The 20,768-nt window shown below is 55.6% G+C and overlaps 9 protein-coding genes across 9 annotated transcripts; 3 read left to right on the forward strand and 6 right to left on the reverse strand.

Annotated features, from left to right (window-relative positions):
• Positions 1-64: 64 nt before the first annotated feature.
• On the reverse strand, positions 65-1,140 carry BDZ99DRAFT_505240 (NADH:ubiquinone oxidoreductase 11.5kD subunit; the record flags this gene model as incomplete). Its single annotated transcript, XM_033724092.1, has 3 exons — positions 65-589; positions 782-921; positions 1,113-1,140. 3 exons carry the CDS (start codon positions 1,138-1,140, stop codon positions 419-421), a joined length of 339 nt encoding a protein of 112 aa, XP_033584569.1. The 3' UTR covers positions 65-418.
• A 362-nt stretch (positions 1,141-1,502) lies between these two features.
• On the reverse strand, positions 1,503-3,118 carry BDZ99DRAFT_513839 (MFS general substrate transporter; the record flags this gene model as incomplete). The annotated part of the gene is made up of 2 exons (XM_033724756.1): positions 1,503-2,329; positions 2,455-3,118. 2 exons carry the CDS (start codon positions 3,116-3,118, stop codon positions 1,503-1,505), a joined length of 1,491 nt encoding a protein of 496 aa, XP_033584570.1.
• An 828-nt stretch (positions 3,119-3,946) lies between these two features.
• On the reverse strand, positions 3,947-5,976 carry BDZ99DRAFT_457331 (uncharacterized protein). Its single transcript, XM_033718656.1, has one exon. It carries the CDS (start codon positions 5,949-5,951, stop codon positions 4,314-4,316), a length of 1,638 nt encoding a protein of 545 aa, XP_033584571.1. The 5' UTR covers positions 5,952-5,976; the 3' UTR covers positions 3,947-4,313.
• A 1,661-nt stretch (positions 5,977-7,637) lies between these two features.
• On the forward strand, positions 7,638-8,653 carry BDZ99DRAFT_20213 (uncharacterized protein). Its single transcript, XM_033713258.1, has one exon. It carries the CDS (start codon positions 7,842-7,844, stop codon positions 8,538-8,540), a length of 699 nt encoding a protein of 232 aa, XP_033584572.1. The 5' UTR covers positions 7,638-7,841; the 3' UTR covers positions 8,541-8,653.
• A 2,720-nt stretch (positions 8,654-11,373) lies between these two features.
• On the reverse strand, positions 11,374-12,927 carry BDZ99DRAFT_457333 (uncharacterized protein). The gene is made up of 2 exons (XM_033718657.1): positions 12,374-12,927; positions 11,374-12,321 (listed from the first exon to the last, which is right to left on the reverse strand). The coding sequence occupies exons 1-2, from the start codon at positions 12,782-12,784 to the stop codon at positions 11,467-11,469; spliced, it is 1,266 nt and encodes a 421-aa protein (XP_033584573.1). The 5' UTR covers positions 12,785-12,927; the 3' UTR covers positions 11,374-11,466.
• Positions 12,928-13,340: 413 nt separating this feature from the next.
• BDZ99DRAFT_457334 (glycoside hydrolase) lies at positions 13,341-16,115 on the forward strand. Its single transcript, XM_033718658.1, has 4 exons — positions 13,341-13,600; positions 13,673-14,229; positions 14,446-15,254; positions 15,387-16,115. Exons 2-4 carry the CDS (start codon positions 13,722-13,724, stop codon positions 15,822-15,824), a joined length of 1,755 nt encoding a protein of 584 aa, XP_033584574.1. The 5' UTR covers positions 13,341-13,600; positions 13,673-13,721; the 3' UTR covers positions 15,825-16,115.
• On the reverse strand, positions 16,066-18,699 carry BDZ99DRAFT_457335 (phosphatases II). The gene is made up of 3 exons (XM_033718659.1): positions 18,577-18,699; positions 18,031-18,519; positions 16,066-17,973 (listed from the first exon to the last, which is right to left on the reverse strand). Exons 1-3 carry the CDS (start codon positions 18,580-18,582, stop codon positions 16,141-16,143), a joined length of 2,328 nt encoding a protein of 775 aa, XP_033584575.1. The 5' UTR covers positions 18,583-18,699; the 3' UTR covers positions 16,066-16,140.
• A 147-nt stretch (positions 18,700-18,846) lies between these two features.
• BDZ99DRAFT_20258 (S-adenosyl-L-methionine-dependent methyltransferase) lies at positions 18,847-19,983 on the forward strand. Its single transcript, XM_033713268.1, has one exon. The coding sequence runs from the start codon at positions 18,939-18,941 to the stop codon at positions 19,668-19,670; it is 732 nt and encodes a 243-aa protein (XP_033584576.1). The 5' UTR covers positions 18,847-18,938; the 3' UTR covers positions 19,671-19,983.
• BDZ99DRAFT_374934 (uncharacterized protein) lies at positions 19,671-20,747 on the reverse strand (the record flags this gene model as incomplete). Its single annotated transcript, XM_033714947.1, has 3 exons — positions 19,671-20,144; positions 20,209-20,255; positions 20,324-20,747. The coding sequence occupies 3 exons, from the start codon at positions 20,745-20,747 to the stop codon at positions 19,671-19,673; spliced, it is 945 nt and encodes a 314-aa protein (XP_033584577.1).
• Positions 20,748-20,768: the final 21 nt, after the last annotated feature.

A 20,768-nucleotide genomic window follows, 5' to 3' on the forward strand; every position in this document is an offset into this window, starting at 1 on the left:
TTTTGTGGGAATGGAGTTGAGGGATAGTGGGGTGTCTTGGGTTCTGTGCTTATGTTATGTACTCATGCCTCTCTTTCAGTGGTGTCTTGATTCTTTGTGAGAGTGGGTTGCACGGCGGTAGTAGTAGTGGTGGATAGCTGGGATAGCCAGAAACTAAACCTGTTTTGAAAACATCTTGAGGCTTGTTTGTGTGACACGATGTGATATAAAGCGGGTACTAGCATCTAGACAGCCATCCACAATCCTCACAGCCCCCTCTTTAACGAAAGCACGCCACGTAATCACTCTCCTCACTCGCACCATAGTCGAGCTTGCTCGTTTGGTTCAGTCGCCATTCGATTCATCTCGTCCCGTTCCTACTCCGCTTGTGTGTGATATATATACAATCCCCCCCCCACCCCCAAACCGCATCTTGGAATCAGTTAATCTCCTTATGCGGCAGCCACTTCGGCTTCTTCAGATTCTTCTCCTCCATGGGCGCGTCCAACAGGCCCAGCCGCCGTATCTGCGCCGCGCTGGGTGCATCGTCGCGCGCCTGCGCGGCTTGCTGCTTGCGGTACGCCGTCTGGATTGCCAGGGTGCGAGCGGCCTGGTTTCGGAAATCACACAACATCAGCCATCGTATATTCCCCGCGCTCCTATTCCTGATATTGTGGGGATTGCCGGGTTGGAGCGGTTTTGATGGGGCGGGAGGGGTTGGATGGATTGTCGGTACCGAGGAGTAGAGAGGGGAGGTATAGGGGAATTTGTAGGGAAGAGAGGGGAGTGGGTTGACGCATACCTCCTTCTTATGATGCAAGCACTCGTAGTAATCCTCGAGCGCGGGCGTGCATTTTGCTTTGCCCGAGTCGTCCGAGGGCGTCGTGTTGGAGACGTAGCAGGCGAGGACTTCTTGCCAGAAGGGGAAGCAGCGGGAGGGTCCTGTATCCCCAGTACTAAATTAGCATCACTGCAATTGCGTGCGTTGGTTTTGTATAGATGGGGTATGGAGAGCTCTCGGGTAGGTGGTGGGTTCGAGATTGGAAGACCGGGAGCTCGAGAGGGCGGGCGGTTTTGGAGATTGGACGGGAGAGAGGGTTGCTAGATAGCCAATTAGGAGGGGGGGGACGTACCGCCTGCTAGGCCGTATCCTGAAGCCATTGTGGGGTTGTGGTTGTGGAGGGGGAGCTGCGGATGGAAGAGGTTCGTGAGGTTGGAGGTTGGAAGTTTAGGTTATGTAAGCGGGGATGGAGAGCTCTGATTGGCGGAGTCGGGCTTGAACATCTAGGCTTAAAGTTACACGCCCTGGCGCCCCTGGCAATATAGCAATTGTGATGGATATTCATGATGATTAGCGACAATTGACTTATTTGTCTTATTGCTATAGGTCCTAGTGTATCTACTGCCTGGATCTTAAAATATCCAAATGCAGCAATCCTCGACAAGCTTTTGAAGTCGTAAAGTGATGCAATGCAACCGCCATAATTCCCTGTCCATTCTCTCCTATCTCAGCAAACCCCATTTTATAGGAACCACCGGAACTCATCAATCTGAGGCCCATCTTTCAACCTCTCCGTCGGCACATCACTTGCTGTCAACGTGACTCCCCCCTTCCGGTTCCTCCTCGCATTATCAAAGATCATATACGTGCCCAACAGCAGTGTGATGGCGCAGCCGCAAGCTCCAAAGGCTGCCGTGGTGGCCAATGCCGGAATATACTTCGGCGCATCCTGCGGACGAAAGATATTGCTGCTGACAACTCCCATGAGATTGGCAAGTGGCACTCCAACACTAGTCAGGGTGACGCGGCGGCCCTCGTGGGCAACGTTGTTGTTGTACCAGGTGGAGAGAAGGACGGATGGAGCGGATGTGCCCCAGGTCATCATGAAGCAGGCGAAATATGCCACATGAATGCTGTGCTCGACATCGATGGTAGCGTAGATGATGAATCCCACGAAAGTGAACAGAAATCCGAGGGCGATAAACGGGAACCTAATCCTTGTAAAATCGCTCGAGAACGCGAGGATGAGGAGCATGACTGCGCCAATGATGTTCGGCGCCACGGTATAGAGGTTGGTTTTGACTTTACTGTAACCCAGCCGCGCGACGATTTGTGGCAGGAAGAGTGAGACCGATTGCAGAGGCACACCGAGACAGATTTCGATGGCCAAGAAACCGTAGGTTACGGGAATTTTGAAGATTTTGAGGGCCTCCTTCAGGTTGAAGGGTTCGTTAACGATCGAGGAGCTGTCCATCTGAATGCGCATGTACGCAGTGTGCTTCTCCTCTTCAGACAGGAATTTGGCCTCAGAGGCGGACTTAGGGAGGTATATAAAGGCTATGAGGGAGACTGCGGCTCGTGTTAGATGTTGGTCTAGTGTACGGTCTTGAGTTTGGAGAACAGAGATGTTTTAAATTTGCGAAGACGAGGTACTGGTACCTGCATACGTATGGCGGGAGTGACATGATACTTACAAATGACCGTGCATGCACCTTCAATGAGGAAGAGGTACCTCCACCCGTCAAGATGGGACTTGATCTGGAACACACCAAACGCCAACAAACCACTAAAGGCGTTGGCGATATTCGAAGCGGCGTAAAAGATGGCCAATCGTCTGGCCAGCTCGCCTCTACGGTAGAACGTGGTCAAGTAATAAATGACCAACGGGAAGAACGCAGACTCGGCCATGCCCAAAAACCATCTTAGGGTGATCATGCCCGCGAAGTTGTTGACCGACGCACCCAGCAAGGTAAAGCTTCCAAAGCTGAACATCATGATTGGGAGAGCTCTATGTGGGCCGAATCGCTTGCCGGCCATGGCAAACGGCGGCGCAAAGATGACATAGGGAATGTAGAAGATGGACAGAATCAAATTGTATTGGTTCGACTTGAAATGTAGGTCCTTCTCGAAGCCGTCTGTCTTTGCGTTGCCGAGATTGCCTTTGTCGAGGGCATTGCAGAGATACATCAGGGCCAGCATGGGCAGGATGCGCAGATCGAACTTGAGCACCAGGGCCTTCTCATGCTCGTAGGTGGGGAGCTGATGCACGTCCCCTGCCACTCCGGCCGAGTCTTTCAGAGAGGACTGGGTGGAGGAGACCTTGATGCCCTCCTTGGCGATTTCGGGGTCCGTGGCCATGGTGATTGACGGAGAGGCTTGACGGAAAGGGAATGCGAGTCCTGGAGACGGAGAGAGGAGAAGAGGAGAAGAGGAGAAGAGGAGAAGAGGAGGGAGGAGGGAGAGGAGGGAGGAGGGAGAGGAGGGAGAGGAGGGAGAGGAAAAGCGATCCAGATCAGGACATTTGTAGAGAGCAGCAACAGACCTTATCAGGAAGACGAAGGGTTCAGTCAAAAGAAACATTCACAACAGTGGAGTAGCACACGCAGGCTGCATGGCAGGATGACCTGCAACGTGCTGAGGGTGCACCAAAGAGCGTTAAGGCCGGCTCTCTAGGTGATGCAACCTAAGCCGATGGCCCTTCGGGTGGCCCACGGCTGGGAGAGGATCTCCACGGGGTCACGGGTGTGGTGTTCGCAAGATGGTGCCGTTGATTGGGCTCAACGCCGTCGTGTCGAGGAGGAGAGCATGGGGGATGCCGATAAGAGCTGGGCCGTCCGAGCGTTCACCGCAAGGGTCAAATTCCGGGGTCACGATCCGCTCGCCGTTGTGCCGACGGTAAGATTCGCGGAGCAGCGTCGCCCACGGTGCATTGTGGCATGTTTCTCTCCTGCGCCTGCTGCCAGCCGCTGACGACGGGTGGTCAGATCGGCGGCGGCAGCATATCGTCCTGTGTCTGTTCTGGCCACATAACAGGTGGCAGGGTCCAAGATTGGCATTGCTTGATTCACAGTGCGGCGCCGTGGCGCCGTTATCTCAACCCCATGCAAGCGACGTCAACGGCGAGACGCCGAGTGCACATCAGGGACTCTATCAATACCGCGCATCGCCAATCAGCGCGGGGGCGAGCTGTGTGGAGTATCAATTGTTTCAATTGGGAGCACCGCGTCTCTACCACTATATTCGACCTTCTATCTAACCCAGATCCTGCTATTGATACAGCCCAAGTACAGTAAAGGGAATCTTTTCCGCGCAGCTGTCTTGCAGCTACTGTAGCCCTGACGCTCGGGGTGACCGTCCATAATAGGGAACCCGTCCATCTTTCTCCAAACGCCGTGGGGTATCCAACCTGGGAGGACTAATGGGCTTTTAAACGCCCGCGATTACATAGGAAATGACAATGAGTGTTGGCCTAAGTAGGCTTTGAATACCTCTATTCAGGTCGTGGCGTGAAGGCTTAAACAGGTTCTTCGAAGCTGAAAGAGCTGGCCCATGCCTACTGAGTATCGGCAGCTTTCTCCTTGCTGTGGGTCGGGTGCAAGAGGTTTGGCCTCCATTTGGCCACGTTGCTGACGTTGAAATGTAGAGGCTCTTTCGGGCCCTTCTCGCGCACCGTGATCTTCCTCTTCGATCTGCCAGAGATGTACACGGGTGCTGATGCCGACGATGAGCCGCTCAAGGACGGCATCGATGCCTTCTTGTGCATCCTCGGCTTCTTGTCTCGGTGCTCGTCATCGGAGCCCTCCGTCTCGAAGCTTCGGAGACTGCTGCGCTCCGACGAGTACGTTGTTGTTGCAGTGTTTGTCCGTTCCACTCGTGATAGCATCGACGCAGAATCAGCCAGAACGTCTAGCTTGGACGGCGTCCTGTCCACGCTTGCGCGGCTGAGACGCGACGAGTATGGCGGAGGATCCTGTTGGTAGTCGTACATGAGCTCCGTATCTAAGCTCTTGAAACCACTGATAGAGCCGTCAAGCTCCTCGTCGTGGTTCCAGCACAGTTCATCCGCACCCAGAACAGGGGGAAGAAATCGGATCTCGTGCCAGGTGGCGTCCTCAAACTGCAGTGCAATGTACAGGACGTCACCCTGCATCTTGTCGTGTGCGATGCAGTGGTCCTCCAAAAAGGGGTAGTCCCACACGTCCCTCGTGCAGAACTCGCTAGGCAGCTGCCTCAAGGCCATGCGTCCGAAGGGTTCGTCGTCAGGGCGGTGTCCAGTCAGCGGCATCCATGACCGCCCTCGGAGAATGCCCTTGAACGAGGCCTCCACGCCGTTTACAAAAGCACCGCTGTCTTGGCTGGAGAAGTCGAGGGTCTGTTGTAGATTTCGCGATTGGCATCGCCGGTACCCATTGCTGTCGGGATCGTATGCGAATCGCTGTGCTCTCCGTGGCACAAATATGACACGAGTGCTCCACATCTGGGGGTACCTTTTCTCGGTCCGTATCGGCAGCTCAGAAATGGTCTGCATCTGCATCGGCTGAGGCAGTTGTGGAATGGGGGTGTGTGGAACTTTGGGCGTCTGCTTCGGTGTCTGGGCAGGTTGGACAACTGGTGTCATGGATCTCGACATGCTGCCTCTTCCAAACTCCAGCCTCTCAACTCTGTCTTCCAGCGACATGGCCGACTCATCCACTATTATCAGCCGCTCCTGCACAGCCTTGATCTCGTTGTGGCATTCCTGCGTCTTGTCTACAACGGCTTCAACCTTGTCGTCGAGATGCACCTTGAGAAAACGCATATTGTTATACAGTCTCTCCTCGATGCCCTTCCACATCCGCTCCCGGTCCTCCCGCATCATCCTCTCCTTGGCTAGCTCTTGCTCGATCACCGCGAATCTCTTCAGCTCGTCTCTCAACCTCTTGACTTCCTCCACCACTTCAATATGCTCCTGCAACGATACAGAAGCCAGAGGCTGTGCCTCGTGGCTCCATGCCTGATGGCCGCATCCGCAGCGGGAGCGGACGACCGAGTCTGGGTAGAAACTGCGGCACTGGCAGCGCTGGCGGCCTCCGTTGGCATGCTCAGGCTCGGGCAGGATGAAGCCGCATTCTCCCCTGGGCAGCTGGGGCTCGTGGTCCTGCTGCGGCTTCCCGGGGAGGTGGACGAGGGATTGCGAATTGTTAGAGAACATCTATGGCAGCAGACCTCTGGGCGCGGTCTGAGGGTGGGTGCTGTGAAGCGGATGGGCGCATGAAGACCGGCAAGATAGGCAGCGGGCTCGCAGCGTGGTGGAGGGCATGCGAGAATGAAGGCGGCAGGGGTCGGAAAAGGGTCCGCTGGTGCAGGTCAGTGGGGAGTGGGCTATATAGAAGAGGGAGGGGGCATGAGGCTAGGAGATGTTGAGGTGCCCACCAGATAAGGCAACGGGCTCGCGAGGGGCCGGACAGAGAAAGCAGGAGTAGGCGGGAGCATCCGCCGGGCGCAGATTGGCGTGGACGCGTGCTGGAGAGGACTGTCTCGGGCGCTGGGGGTTTGTTGCGAGGATGGGGGTTCGGTGAGCTTGCGGTGGGCGCGAGAGAGGTCTTGGGTCTTCAAGCACGACGCAGGGCTGGACAGGCACTGCGTTTCTTTTGAGCAGCGGGCTAGCTCCCGCGCTGGGGTGGGCGACGGGCAGCCCTGTCAGACGGGCGCGAGGGCATGGCAGCTTGGTGGAGCGTGTGGGCGTGCCGAAAGGGCTCCGACACTGCCAAAAGATAAGGATCAGGGACGCTTGGGCGGCAGTTGAGCGCACAGCCGTGGAGCAGCGGAGGCACGGCGATAGAATGGTTGCGCAAGGCGTGGGGTGGCAGCGCGCTTTGGCAAGGCACAAGCTGTTGCGAGACGTGAGATTGCTCCGGCACTGGGCTGATCGCCGCGCAGAGCAGCGCTGGGGGCCTGCATGCGGTTCAATCGAGCATCGCGGCTCCTGGCGCAGGCGGTGGCCGTGTGTGGCCAGCTGGTGGTTTTGAATTCTCACATATCAAAGTGCTGCCAGCAGCGTCTGGCGCGGGCCCAGGGGACCCCACACGGACGACGACGGGAGCTCCGGCGCTGCTTGGGCCTATCAGCCGGATGCGGTCCCAGGGCGAGGTGAGCGAGCTGGAGTCCAGACTCGCGCGGTGTTTGTGAGGTGGAGGGCTGAGGCGTGCGGTGACGGCGCTGCGCCGTGGACGGTCGACGGTCGACAAAACCGCTTATCTGGCCGACCCCCCACACTTTGCAGGCCCGGCCTTCCCCTGACAAGCTCTGGCCGGCGCGTGCCATTCGCTGCCGGCCCCGCGGTGCGGTGTCTGCGGGCCTGAGCGCGGCATTCAACCTGGGAATCGCGCATCGTTCTGCTCTCCCAGGGCTTCACATGCGCGGGAGAGCAGCGGGGGTGGAACGCCCGCGTCTGTGCGAGGTTCGCCGGCATTGGGACTGCGGCGGGCACAGTCCGTGATGGCGCCGCTGTCTGTTTCTGTGTTTGAGGCTGGTGATGTCGTCTCCATGCTCCCGAGGCCTGTCGCCGAGTCTTGCCCTCTGCGGCCCCGACCTTCCGCCGACCGCGATACACAGTGGCCGCTGGACGGAGCTGGATAGAGCTGGATGGAGCTGGATGGAGCTGGATGGAGCTGGACTGAGGATGGATTGCCATGTTATGGGCGCCGACAGCGCAGCGGTGGGCCAGGTCCGGCGAATGTTGAGGTACAGTAAGACCTCATTTTCGTGATAGGGGTCGGTGACTAGGGGTATTATTACTGTATAGAAAATATCACGTTACGTAATGTCATGTGCGAGGAATTTGTAAGCAAGTCTGTCCCAAAACAGCCCAAAACGCCCAAAAAGGGCGCGACTGAGGGGCCACGGACCACTCTCCCATACAAAATCCAGCCCCCGCACATTGTATCATTGTATAGAAAATATCACTATACACCAGTATCACTATACCGAGGTTTTGCTGTATCTTGTAGGGATGGATTGAGTCAGGCGAGTCTTGACCAGCACGCAACCTCTGCTGGTGCACGCGTCATGAACTGGAATCCATGAATGACATACACTGCACATGGCGGATTCCCGCCCCCGGGTGATGCGAGAGCCTGCGAAACGCAGGAAATGCTTGGCGAGGGTTTTTTCGCAGGGGCAATTGTCCACGACATTTCCTCCGAACCATGGCCTGCAAATTGCAACAGTCCCCAGACGCGTCGTGACACCCGCCCACGCGCCCTCGCAGCTGGTTGATGAAGACTGCCGCGCCGGATGCAGTCGAAACCTGTGCGCGCGGTGCAAACTCCCTCCACGCCCTTTCTCGCCCCTTTCAGGTGTGCGTTCTGCCCGCTCCACGCTCCCGGGCTTGTTCGTGATGCCGTTGAGCAACCTCCCACCATCATCCCGCGCCCATGACTTTGGCCGGGCTACCCTTCTCCCACGGCACCCGTCTTGTAACACCGCTGCTGCACCCATTCCTGCTCGGTCTCACCTCCTGCCGTCATCCGAAACCGGCACGCCAATAATGCCCCTCTGCAGAGCGGATGAGCTATGTACATACTGGATCTCGCAGATCGGTCGGGAGCATCTGTGGGGAGCAAGATCTCCACGCCTGGCGCCCACCCGCCTGCTCTGCTTTCCTTTTTCCTCTTCGCCCACCATTTGCGACGAATCCTTCCCGCGGCCGTCCAATCACGCCCACTGTCAGCCTCCTTTGGCGTCAGGAACCTCCCGGTCCCACCCTAAACGCGGGAGAGGCGCCGTCACAGGAACGTGAGAAAAAGCAGACCCAGCCCAGAGGGCGTGGACCAACCAAAGAAGTAACAATCGCCCGCAAGGTCCCAGTGAAGCTCCCGAGTGAACGGGATGCATCTCTGAAATGAACATCTGCAATCAATATCGATAGACACGTTCCATTGCCGTACACCTCGGATGTCAGACATCAAAGGTTATTACTAGTTAAGTTCATGGTTGGGACGCTGCGTAGTCTAAACGTCAACAAAGTTTGCCTACCGACCTTCAGGTTTACGTTTAGGGTAATGTGTGTGCCCCCATCCTATTTTTCCACGTAGGAAGGGCTTTTTGGGGGGCCCAGGCACGCTCTCACCAGCTTCCCTTTCAATGTTCCGCCGAGGTGAGACAATTATCGGTGGTAGCAGTGTCTCCACATGGCCCTTGGCCTCATCTCCTCCAGCTGTGCAATCGACGCGGGGAAGCCTCACATCCAACGACCTCCACGCTGATCTTATCTCTCTCCTAAACGAATTGGGAAGTCGGCTACCGGAGCCTAAAAATACCAAGGCTCGTCTCGCTCTCGGATCTCATCCGACAGCATATCGCTGATGCAAATCTCCCCCATATGGAAGGTCGTGTCGTGCTTAGCCACAGCCAGCTTGCGATAAAGCATTCAGCCTTCCTGCAGCCTCAGGTGCGACCAGTCTGGCCAGACAGCCAAGGACTACATGTCACCACACAGTGTAATTCCGATACCTGCATCCCACAACAGAGCGTCGCATATTTCCTTGGGTGCAGGTGGCACCGCGTATTTTTATATCGAGCCGAGCTGCCATGGATCCAGTGACAATGGAGCCCACTACAAAAAGAAAACTTCCTAGAAAACCCCCAAAACCGTTGAGAACAACAGGAAGGAGGGCTGAAGTGGCATCGCGATCTCGATTTGCACACTACGTCAATTCCCATTTAGAGAGGTATGTCCGCATGCAGGAACCATCGCAGGTCGCCTATTGCAGGTTTTCTTGTTTCATGCTCTCAGCGTGACGCAGCGTGCGCTATCTCTACACTTCTGAGTATGTTCTCGATATGCGATGTGTATTCAACTTCATACTGTCCTCCACGCCAAGGATGAGCTTTCCGTATCATCCCACCGTGCTGGAAGAGGGACATACTCAATAGGCGGCAATCTGCCGGAGCCATGACCTGAAATCAGGAGACATAGCAGGAAACGGGACTGATTACTATTCATCGCGTTGCGGTAGCTCAGTTGTGGCAAGACACGAGTGGCAGGTCTCCCAGATCTCTATCTTCTTTCTCGCCGGTGTTATCTGATCCCCAAATCTCAGCATTTCGACCCTTACGTAAGTCTACCGCTGTGGTACTAACAGTACGGATCGCGGTATCAATCCACCTCCATTCAATAGTAATAGAGGTACGTCACTTCCCAAGTGGCGGTATTCGCGGTTCATCACTCAAGACTCAAGGTAACCTTGGAATTTTTGAGTCATCGCGCCGTCTCATCGTCACTTTGTATCGGCAGCACACGGTCAATTCTGTATACACACTTCCAGTTAAACGGGACAAAGAGTCTCAGAGAAGCCCCTCCGCATCCCCTTACACGTCTCTCTAGAACAGTATCACGCGGTCAAGTCTATGAATATTTCCAACAAAACTAGGCAATCGGGCCCCGAAAGCCCCAGAGGGGCCTCCTCATGAAATTGTCTTCACCAGCTCTCCTGCATATGATTACGACGTTCGGCCACCCAGTTGACTAGCAGTCCTCTCTGCACCCCTCCATGCCTTTCCAAAGCAACGTTAGACAATCGAGTTTGTGACAACATACACAGAAAGCAGCCAATTACACCCCGAAGGATCCATAGAGCCGTTCCCGTACGTCGACCATCTCCACCTCCCCGAAATCTAGGTCTGATTCTATAACTCCAGCAACGCCAATAGCTAGTAGCCGCCCTGTGCGTCTGCCCTCCGCGTCAATGTATACCAGCATCACACGGCTGATCCCGTAGCTTCTTCTACCAAACCTAGACAACGCGTGCCCAAAAAGGTCATGGATCCGTCGCCCTCTCCGTCCCTCTACACTTGCTAGCACTTCACGGTCGCTTCTGCACTTTGTTCTAACAAGGCTGGACAGTGCGTCCCTGTATAAGTTCCTAAATGACTACCCGCAACATCCAGCCATACGCAGTAGATTTATTTTATCCACGCTATCACTTCTTCCAATAGCACTAGACAAGGCGTCTCCTACACATGGGGTTGATTATTACTCCTTCTCGCCACTCTGCATCAGTTTCACACAGCCAACTCCGCCACTTCTTCTGACAAACTTGGGACAACGCGATCCTCCACATTGCGCCCAAAAGAACTTCCGTGGTATTACCTCACGCCCACCGCTTGGCGCGGAAACTCCTCCTGGAACTGCCTGATCCCGAAGTCAGTACAGCGACTCTGGTTTGGATCCCGTCGCCATAGCACTTGCCTTCCGTCTTCGGCCCTCTTCTGCTTCGGGATGAGCAATCAGCTGGCTCGTTTCCACGGCTACGAAATCTAACAACCATCGAAAATCTCAACACACAAAGGCCACATCGTTTTACAGTCTCGCAGTTTTTTTTTTTAACTGGCACCGGGACCGTAGTTTCCTTGTTCAGACGAGGTCACATTTTTCCACAATCCACTATAGCTCTCCCTCACCAACAATCAATGTCAACCCATCTAGCCCAGAATCAATAAAGTCTTAGATATTGCCGCAAAGATATATATCTACAGATCAGAACTTCATATGTCCAACCTCCACCCACCCAGTGCCAGTGATATAATGACCCCCCCACACTCCCTCCCCTTTCCCTTCCCCATCCCCCTCCCCGAACACAATCCGCTTACTAACTGATAACTTTTGGTTTGGTTCAAGGGTTCGCCCGCCTGCCCCACTCCGATATATCTCCCAATCCACCTCCTTACCTCCGCACCGAGTTCATCAGATCAATCAGGCCGCTCGCCGCCCGCCCCTTCACCACACTACTCGTCAGATCGCCCTCCTCGAACCGCCGGTTCGCCCTCGCGCTAGTAGTCAGTTCCCCCATATCTCGCTCTCCACTCCCCGGCGGGCTGCTCAGCTGCTCGAACGCGCGGCGCTGCGCCATGGGTGTCACGAAGGAGTCGTGGGAGGGCGAGAGGTCCTCCGGGGGGTGGATATGAGTTTGCGCGGGCGAGACGGAGCCGGGTGGGGACGAGGGGATGATGCCGGACTCGGTGATGAAGCGGGAGGAGTAGGCGGTGGGGAGGAGGACGGGCGCGGGGAGGAGTTGGGGTTTTGTGGGCGGTTTTGAGGTGGGGGAGGAGAGGGCGGGGGAGAAGGTTATGCTGGGGACTGTAGAGGTAGTGGAGGTGAGGGAAGTGGAGAGGGAGGTGTGGGCCGTGGAGATTGAGGCTTCGGTCGTTAGGGTGGAGAGTTTGGTTGAGGGCTCGGAAAGGGGTGTGGTGGTGACGGGGGTAGGGAGTTTGAGGTCGGCGAGGGGGATGTCGGTTTGGTTCGTGTGGACTTTGTACATTGCCATTCGGAGGCGGAGGCGGAGGGCTTCGGCTCGTTGTTGGCGTTCGGTAAGAACTTTGGTGTTGGATGTATTTACTGAAGGTGGTGGTTCTGGAACTTCTGTGGCTGGTGGCGATACGCGAGTTTGGGAAGAAGACCTGTCAGGATTGTAGTTGATCATTGATGAGAAGGATTGGTTTGTCTCTTGCGAGACTTGTGCCTCTCCTTCCAGAACGTCCTCTTCAGAGTCGTCTCCCCCGAGGTTGACAGCAGATGTTGACTATACACAATTAGCCGTTTAGAACGATCGTGGTGTGATACCGGATACATACCTGATTTTCGCGCATCCTAGCGATGACGCCTGGCCTAAACGCCTGCCGTAACGAGCCGTCGCGCTCATCAAAGGCACGATACGTGCATCCCAAGCCGTCCTCGCGCGCGACCGCGCCGTCAACTTCAGTGATGGGCCTTTTTCGCCCGAGACCTGGGTACTGAAGCTCTGACATGTTCTCGGTATCCATTTGGCGTGCTGGAGACAGTGTCTGGACCTGTTTTAGGGGGCTGCGGTTCTTCAATGCCTCGAGATGTTCGACAGCAGCGTTGTTGTTCGTGGCCGCGTTAATGGCCTTGGGAGTGAGTTCAGCGAGGACGCGTCGAGCGGGCGACTCGGCCGGAGTCCCAGTAGCCTCACGGTCCCTGAAGACGTGGTGGGGAGAGGCGGGAAGGGTTGCGGGTGCAGACATGATGCCGATACGCGTGCGGAGGCGGTGGGTCGATCTTGGAACGAGAAGGCGGCCAATTGGAGAGGAGTCCTGGGATTGAGGCTTCTGACAACGCACGACGTGAGCTCCGGACAGCAAGCAAGAATTGGGAGGCTGGCGGGGATTTGCAAGTGTTGTTGATTGAAGACAGGAGGTGTTGCGCGTTTGGCGATGGCATTTACGATGGACCCTGCACTACTGCCACTCGGCGCCAATCAGTCTCCAGTTCCACAAAGCGCGGAACATGAAAGCAAAACACGCTTTGCGCTTGTGCATCTGTCGCGTTCGTGGCGGGGTGCTAACGACGGCCCAAGGGGCCCGCCGCCATACGTAAAACGAAAAATGCGAATGCGAGAAGGCCATCTGCTGCGAGTGCCAGTCTTGGCTTTGCAGACCTCCAATGGAGGCCGACTTATCACTCTTATCGCCTGTATTTCGTGGCCATGGCTCCCCACACCGGCTGCGTAGTTGCGTCTGTCCCAGCATCGCTGTCTATCACCTGCGGGTTGCGCGTCCCTGTCGATCCCCATCTGGGACCAGTCGCGGAGGTGTACGCCGCTGTCTGGGAGTTCATAACCTCCACCGCTTGTGCCTCGATATACACATGTCTTTGCTCTTGCCAATCGAGGGTTGAAGAGCTGCGCCATACTGTCGAAATTCGGTTGAGCCCGGTCTGAGCAATTTGTAGCCCAGCTGAGCCACTGCAGACGGTGCTCTCTAAAGCTGTCGGCCTACGTCACCAGACCTGTGTTGTGCCTGCTCCTGTCGGATATATGAGAAGGCACAGCGCGATACTTGGTAAATCAGCACTGCTCTTTCAGCTCGTTCCCCTTCTTTCTCTCAAACACCTCTCCTAATCCAGAATCCTAGCATCTTCCACGCGCCCACTTCTCACCAAACACACCCTTCGACCTCCAAAATGAAAGGCTTTCTCCACAAAGCGAAAGACCAGGTCCAAAACTCGCTGCAAAGAGAGCCAAAAGCTCCCCCGCCTGTTCCTGGAAAGAAGCCGTCTATTTTCGGGGGAGGTACACCCCAAGGAGGCCAACCTCCGCCGCCTGTTCCTGGGAAGAAGCCGTCTATCTTCCAACGCGATGCACCCCAGCGACACCAGCGTTCTGCCATCACTAAACCAACCGCACACCAGAAAGACCAGCCGTCTTCCATCTCGATACCAGACGCACAGGAAGTGTCACGCTACCGGTACCATCATGGAGCGAATTTGGGCTCCATATACGTGCTCGAAAAGTGGCTGCATGGGTCAATGTTTCCCCCGAACGCTGCACCAGGTCGAACGAGCGAACTTGAAGCGGTAAAGCTATGGGTTGGCCAGATAGGGCTGGACGCAGCGCGCGCAAAGTTTGAGGCACACTGGAGAACCGCTGTGTCTGATAGTGATCTGGCGTGGCTCTCAAAATCAGCGAATTGTAAGAAACTTCTCCCATATCCTCTTTAGTGTACATCCATCTGCCAGATCCCGAGGTGACTCCACGATTCCTACGTATCGCTCAAAACGATGAACTTCCCTCTCGTTCGAATTCCTCAAATTAGGTTGACGCACCTGCGACAGTGGCAAGAAATCACCCTTGAATATGCAAAACCACACACATCTTTCATATATCCTCACTAACACATTGTTTTAGGCACCACTCTACGTCTACCAATCGGCTATTTCACTCTTGGTCCCTCATTCTGTCAAGGAACTCCCTTTGAACCATACGCCTCAGTCTACACTGATGCATGGTCCTCAATCCAAACCCTCATCACGCGCCTCTGGTCCTTCCGCATCGGCGTCCTCCTAGACCTCCACGCCTTACCCGGCGGCGCCAACGGCGGCGAGCACAGCGGCACTAACTCTGGCAAAGCAGACCTCTGGAACTCAGCTTCGAACCTCAACCTCGGTCAACGCTGTGCCGAATTCCTTGCTCAGCAAGTCCGAGATCACCTCACTGGCGTCGTCGGCATCCAGCTCTGCAACGAAGCAAACTGGGACGCGCCTGGCATGTACTCTTGGTACGACCGCTGCATCGCCAGCATCAGTGCCATTGACCCCAGCATCCCCGTCGTCATTTCCGATGGCTGGAACCTCTCCAAGGCTCTCGATTACGTCGGGAAGAAGAACGTCGCGTACCCTGACCAACCGACATGCCCGGTCATCGTAGACACGCACTACTACTGGGCCTTCTCAGACGCTGACAAGAGAAAATCACCTCAAGCCATCATCGCTGAAGCTAAGACGAAGATGAGCGAGCTAGACGGCAAGGAAGGCAGTGTCCTCGACCGCGGTGCTTTCCAAATCATTGTAGGTGAGTACAGCTGCGTCATGACAGAAGACTCCTGGAGAAAAAGCGGCGGCGCGCCCAAGTCGGACCTTGTGAAGCAGTTTGGCCAGGCGCAGTCCCAGCGATACCAGGAGCGATCCGGCGGCAGTTACTTCTGGACATACAAAATGGTGAGTCTTCATGCTTTCCAACCCCCCCTTATCGATCTATCTACACCATCTCCTCACGTCAGAACTGCCTCAACTACCTTCCCCAAATCCAAGTTCAGCAACCCCTCTCACCACGCTAACACCCCCTCCCAGAACTGGCTCCCCGGCGGTGAATGGGGCTTCATCGCCCAATCCAACTCCGCCACCATCACGCCTCCCCCAAACCTCCGCATCGCCGACGTAACCAGACGCATCGCCAACGCCAACGACAAACAAGCCGACCTCATGACGGTCTCCATCTCCGCCCACTGCGGCTACTGGGACCGCACCGCGCCCGGCAAGCCCTTCGAGCACTGGCGCTACGAGCAGGGGTGGAAGCTCGGCTTCGGCGACGCCTCCGCGTTCCTGGGCATGAATAGCCAGCCGGGCTACTCGGAGCAATATGCGCCGGGGGGCGACAAGATTGGGAATCTGGAGCTGTGGGTGCTGAAGAGGATCCGGGACAGCGGTATGGGGGGCCCGTGTGTGTGGGAGTTTGAGCAGGGGCTTAGGGCGGGCATTAAGGATTTCTATGGGGCGGCTGGGGTGTGAGGGACAGCAGATGCCGCAAGCATGAGATTGTGAACTAGACGGGTGGATGACGGTGGGTTGAGGGGGTCTTTGGTGCTGTTGTTGGGTAGGCAGGATGCAGTTTAGCCTGGCGTGGTTTGGCTTGTATGGCTTCTAGAATAGGTAATTAGGTGTTAAAGGCAGAAACGGCCGAATCAGAAGCTGGCGTTGTGGTTATGCGCATATAAACAACACACTTGAAGAGCCCCTGAAGGGCTAGAAAAAATTGGTGGCCAATGTTTGTATACTTTCACGAGCTAATCCAGGGTATCATTCATAAACTCCCACGTCCTCTCTTCTACTGCATCTCCACCTCCATGTCCTCCTTTGATGGCTTCGGACTCCTCCCTCTCTGTGGACTCGGCTGCGGACTCAAGCCCCCCGACCCAATCCCTAAACTCGCAAACGCCTGCGCCATCGACGCGGCAGGCTTCGGCTGGGCGGCCACTCCCGTCGCGTACTCCGCCGTCTCCACACCCGTGACAATCGACTCCGGCAAGATAGGGGTACTCGCGCCACTCCTGCTCGGCGTCGCGAGCCCATTCGGGTTATTCGACGAACTCGAGACCATCGACGACGAGGGCGAGAGTGTCGCGGGCGCGCCAGGCGGCGGGCCGGACTTGCCGTTCATATCCTCGTCGAGGCGGTTAAACAGCTCTGGCCACCACCGGATCTTCCTGCTGTCGGGGAAGATCATGCGCTCTCTGCCGCGGACGCTGTCGTCGACGGCGGGGTTGTATGTTGGGTTTGTGAAATCGGGGCGGCGGGAAAGGAAGTAGTCCCATACGCTTCGCGTGCGCTGCGCGGCTCTGTTCTCGACGCGCTCCTTTTCGTTGTCGAAGAGGAAGGTGCCGTATTGGCACGAGTAGAGGTGGTAGAGGAGGCGGCGGAGGAAACGCTCGTTGTACTCGAAGCGGTCCGGGTGCTGGTAGAGGAGCTGGTAGGTGCAGTCTAGGAACTGATGGAACACTGGGGATATTTCGGACGGCTTTGTGACGCGCTGTTCTTCGGCGGCCCCGGACATGGAGGCTATGGGTGCTGGAGTAGAAACAGAGATGGGTGTCGAGTCAGATGCATTTTGCATCTCAGCGTCTGTGGTATCTACGAGTGATTCTCGGCTTTCGTCCTTACGATTGAAGAAGCGGTTTGCAAGTCGAGTGGCGTTTTCGATAGTATTACCGCCGGGAGAGCTGGTCCCGTTGGCACTGGTCTTTCCACCTATGCGCTCATTCTCGATCTCGAACCATTTCTCGTGACTCAAGAATCCAGATCGTTGCCGGAACATATGGCCGAATGACATCCAGTCTTTTTCTACTAGTACAATGAAGCCGTCTATCGTGCGATAGTATGGGTCAAGGCATATCTGACTTAGTGCGCTCAGCTGACTCGTTCGGTCCCAGCCGTCGGAGCAGTGTATCAGCACATGTGAGTGCATGATGCCGACTGTTCGTGCTATGAGAGCCGATCCTTCCAGCACATTCCCTATGTGCTTCAACCAGCCCGTTGCTGCGAGCTGCTCCGCATTGGGTGGAAATGCAGAAACATCTGAATGGCTGAGCGCATCGACGATCTTTTGGAGAGACTTGCGCATGACGTGAATGTTGTCGATGCCCAAGTAGGCTTTTTGGGCACCTTTGTATCCATCCATGTTCTCTGAACCCTTGCCGACTAACTGCATCGCCATAGCGTTGATTGTTGGCCGAGCGTCAACGATCATGTTTCTCCGTTGTGCACCGTAAACCTTTGGATGTATGGTATCGGACTCGTCAGGGTCCGAAAGGTCTTCCGTCGCGGGGTCAACTACAGATGAGCTATCAGCACCAGAAAAAATGAAGTTGTCCACACTAGATTCTGGGCTCGAGCTAGTTGTGCTTGATGTCGGGGCTGTTTGTGGTTTCCACCCACTATTAGTCGCAAATATAGCGGCCACCAGTTTCTCATCTTGGACGTTCCTGGAACCCCTGATGCCAGGCGTCGGTTGAGCGCTCCGAGTAATGGAGCAATTATTTATGGGATGCCGGTAAACGAGGGCTGGTATCCGTGCTCTAGACCTGTATTTGCCCGCATAGTTGAGTACATTATCTGAGATTCTGGTGGGAACGACGATTAATGCAGGATATGTAGGGGAGTACTATTCTGGTTGTTAGGGAGCTTCTCTCCAAAGGTAGACACTGAAAGGATAGCTTACCTGGTAGTCAACGTTAATTTCAGATATCCGCCAGCCCTTTTCCGAGTCCTTTGCGCTGATGCCTAGTCGCTTCCACTCACGCCTAGCATCATAGATCTTCCAGCCATCAATAGGCTTTTCCGCAGGCGGTGGCTTATACGAGAACGCCAGCAACTTATCCAGTCTTCCGATCCTACAGGACGACGAGCGTATCCGCTCGTACGCCTCACGTGCCTTGTTCTCTCCGAGGAAGTGAAAAGCGAAGAACTTGAAGTCGCGACACTGTATCCGAATCGAGGGTTGCTGGTGTGACTGCGGAGGGGTAGGGCGGTAAACACAATATGATATCATGGGGAATGTAATCCATATATCTCTTTCTCGGGGTGGCTTCGCGGACTCGGGGGAGTCGGGCGGAGGCGGAGGATGCCAGCTGAAGACCATGTGGTGGGGCTTCAGATTGAGCGTCCCGTCGTACCGCGTTCCTCTCATCCATAGCGTGACGTCTTCTATCTACGCACATGTTAGAATCGTAGGGCTCGGACAGGCAGCACTAATATGCGCGCTCACCCGCATCTTGTCTCGAGGTGGACTGCGGAGGAAGGTGGTGTATGGACGGCAAACGAGTCGAGAAGGTAGAGCGAGCTGTGACAGCAACAATGTTCGAGAAAGAATGGGTAGCAGCGACGTCTACTAGAGTGTGTGCAGTGGGGTGAATGTCGGGGCTGGGTGTTGACTTGTGATAGATGACCGCATCCTTGCTGGCAACAGTGGCTGTGGGGTTCGAGCACGAGCCAGCAAAATCTTATTATTTATACTCTTGAACCTTCCATTCTACACAACCTTCAGAAGGCGCTTACACGACCTTTGTCGTTGCCTTGAATCGTTGAGACTCCAGGCGGCCAATCTATATGAATACAAGCTGAATCACAATGGCGCCCCTCCCGGCCGACCACCTTTCTCCCAGCGAACTGGGCACCAAGGACTACTGGGACAGCGCCTACAGTCTCGAATTACAGAATCATGCCGCACGCCCTGACGATGAGGGCACTATTTGGTTCTCCGACGCCTCTGCCGAAGAGCGTGTCCTTGCACACCTGGAAACTTTATCCGACGAGAGCATCCTCAGCAAGACCAGCACGACATTTCTAGATCTAGGCACCGGGAATGGGCATCTCCTGTTTGCCCTCAGGGAAGATGGATGGGAGGGCAATATGCTTGGGGTAGATTACAGTGCTGCGAGTGTCGAGCTAGCGCGGCGGATAGGAGAAGGGAGAAAAGAGGAGGGCCAGGCCGGAGTGAGGTTTGAGGAGTGGGACATATTGAACGAGCAGGCTGGAGGCTGGCTGGGCGAGGGCTGGGATGTGGTATTGGATAAAGGCACGTTCGATGCAATCAGTCTCAGCGGTCAAGTCGACGAACAAGGGAGAAGGATATGTGAAGGATATCGAGTTCGTGTCGAGCCACTCATAAAAGCAGGAGGACGGCTGGTCATAACGAGTTGCAATTGGACTAGCGACGAGCTAAGAGCATGGTTTGAGGTTGAAGGGGGGCAGCTGGAGTACGAGACCAGCGTAAAGTACCCCAGCTTCACATTTGGAGGTAAGACTGGGCAGCAGGTCTGCACACTGAGTTTCACAAGAAGAGCGGATAGGCTTTCCTGACTACTGTCGACGTCGCAGTCGAGCAACAGCAAGCCATTTCTTTCTCTCCCCCATGTTCTCCAGGCCTCCGTCACGCTCGGCGCGCCACTCCCTACGCACACCGTTAGCATCCATCTCGTATATCTCCTCAATCTCCAGACCCTCCTCTCCCACAACCTCTTCAAAGAACGGAGCTAGCTTCGCCCGTCCAGTATGGAAACCTGCAATCACGAAGACACGGGCATCGGGAGAAGGCGAGAGGAAGTGCAGCATCGAACGCGCCAGGCTGTGATGTTCCCGCGGCATCCAGAGGCAATCGGCAGCTAGTACGCGGGTGAAGCGTCCAGCATTCTCTTTCGAGAACGGGGACTCAAGGTCTCCCCACTCATGGCCCTTGATAGAGAGGCGTGAGCGTAGATCGCTTGGAACATTACTCTCAACGTTCTTGGTGATATTTGCCAGCAGCTCCGGCGCTGGATAGTCTGAGATGACGATCTATAGATCTAGATTAGTTACTCTATCGTACATACAATACCACGAAATCTGAAAACTAGCCTACCTCCTCAGCTCCAGCTAAAGCACTGATAATCCCGGCGAGCCCTACGCCTAGAACCTGAACATATCAGCACCATACACCATGCTCCCTCACTATTCCCCTAGGGCAGCCAACCAACCTGCCCCAAGTTCAAGAACTGTTTCTCCCTTTACCCTCCACAGCTTCTCCTCCTCCTCACTAGCCCACCACCTCTCCGTCCCCCACCCAGCAATGTCATCCTCATTTACCTCCTCCACCCCACTATCCGTCCCATCCCCGTCATTATCACCCTTCCTTCCCCCCACCAGCTCCCCCATCAACACCCCCGCATTCCAAAGATAGTGCGCAAACTTCCTCCGCTCTTCCTCCCCACTCGGGTCGGCCACAGTCAGCTCCAGCTCCCCGAACCTTCTGTTTTTATAGAGGATGACAGTGTCCGGGCCAACGCCATGCATATTTTGACAGTCATCGGGGAAGAGCGTGCCCAGGGCGCTGAATAAATAGTCCTCGGGTTCTGGGACCGCGGTGGGCGGGGAGCGCAGGCGGATGAGGGAGGGGAGCATGGGGCAGATGGTGGTGGATGG

Source organism: Mytilinidion resinicola (genome assembly GCF_010093595.1).
Source record: "Mytilinidion resinicola strain CBS 304.34 unplaced genomic scaffold BDZ99scaffold_1, whole genome shotgun sequence".
NCBI lineage: Eukaryota > Fungi > Ascomycota > Dothideomycetes > Mytilinidiales > Mytilinidiaceae > Mytilinidion > Mytilinidion resinicola.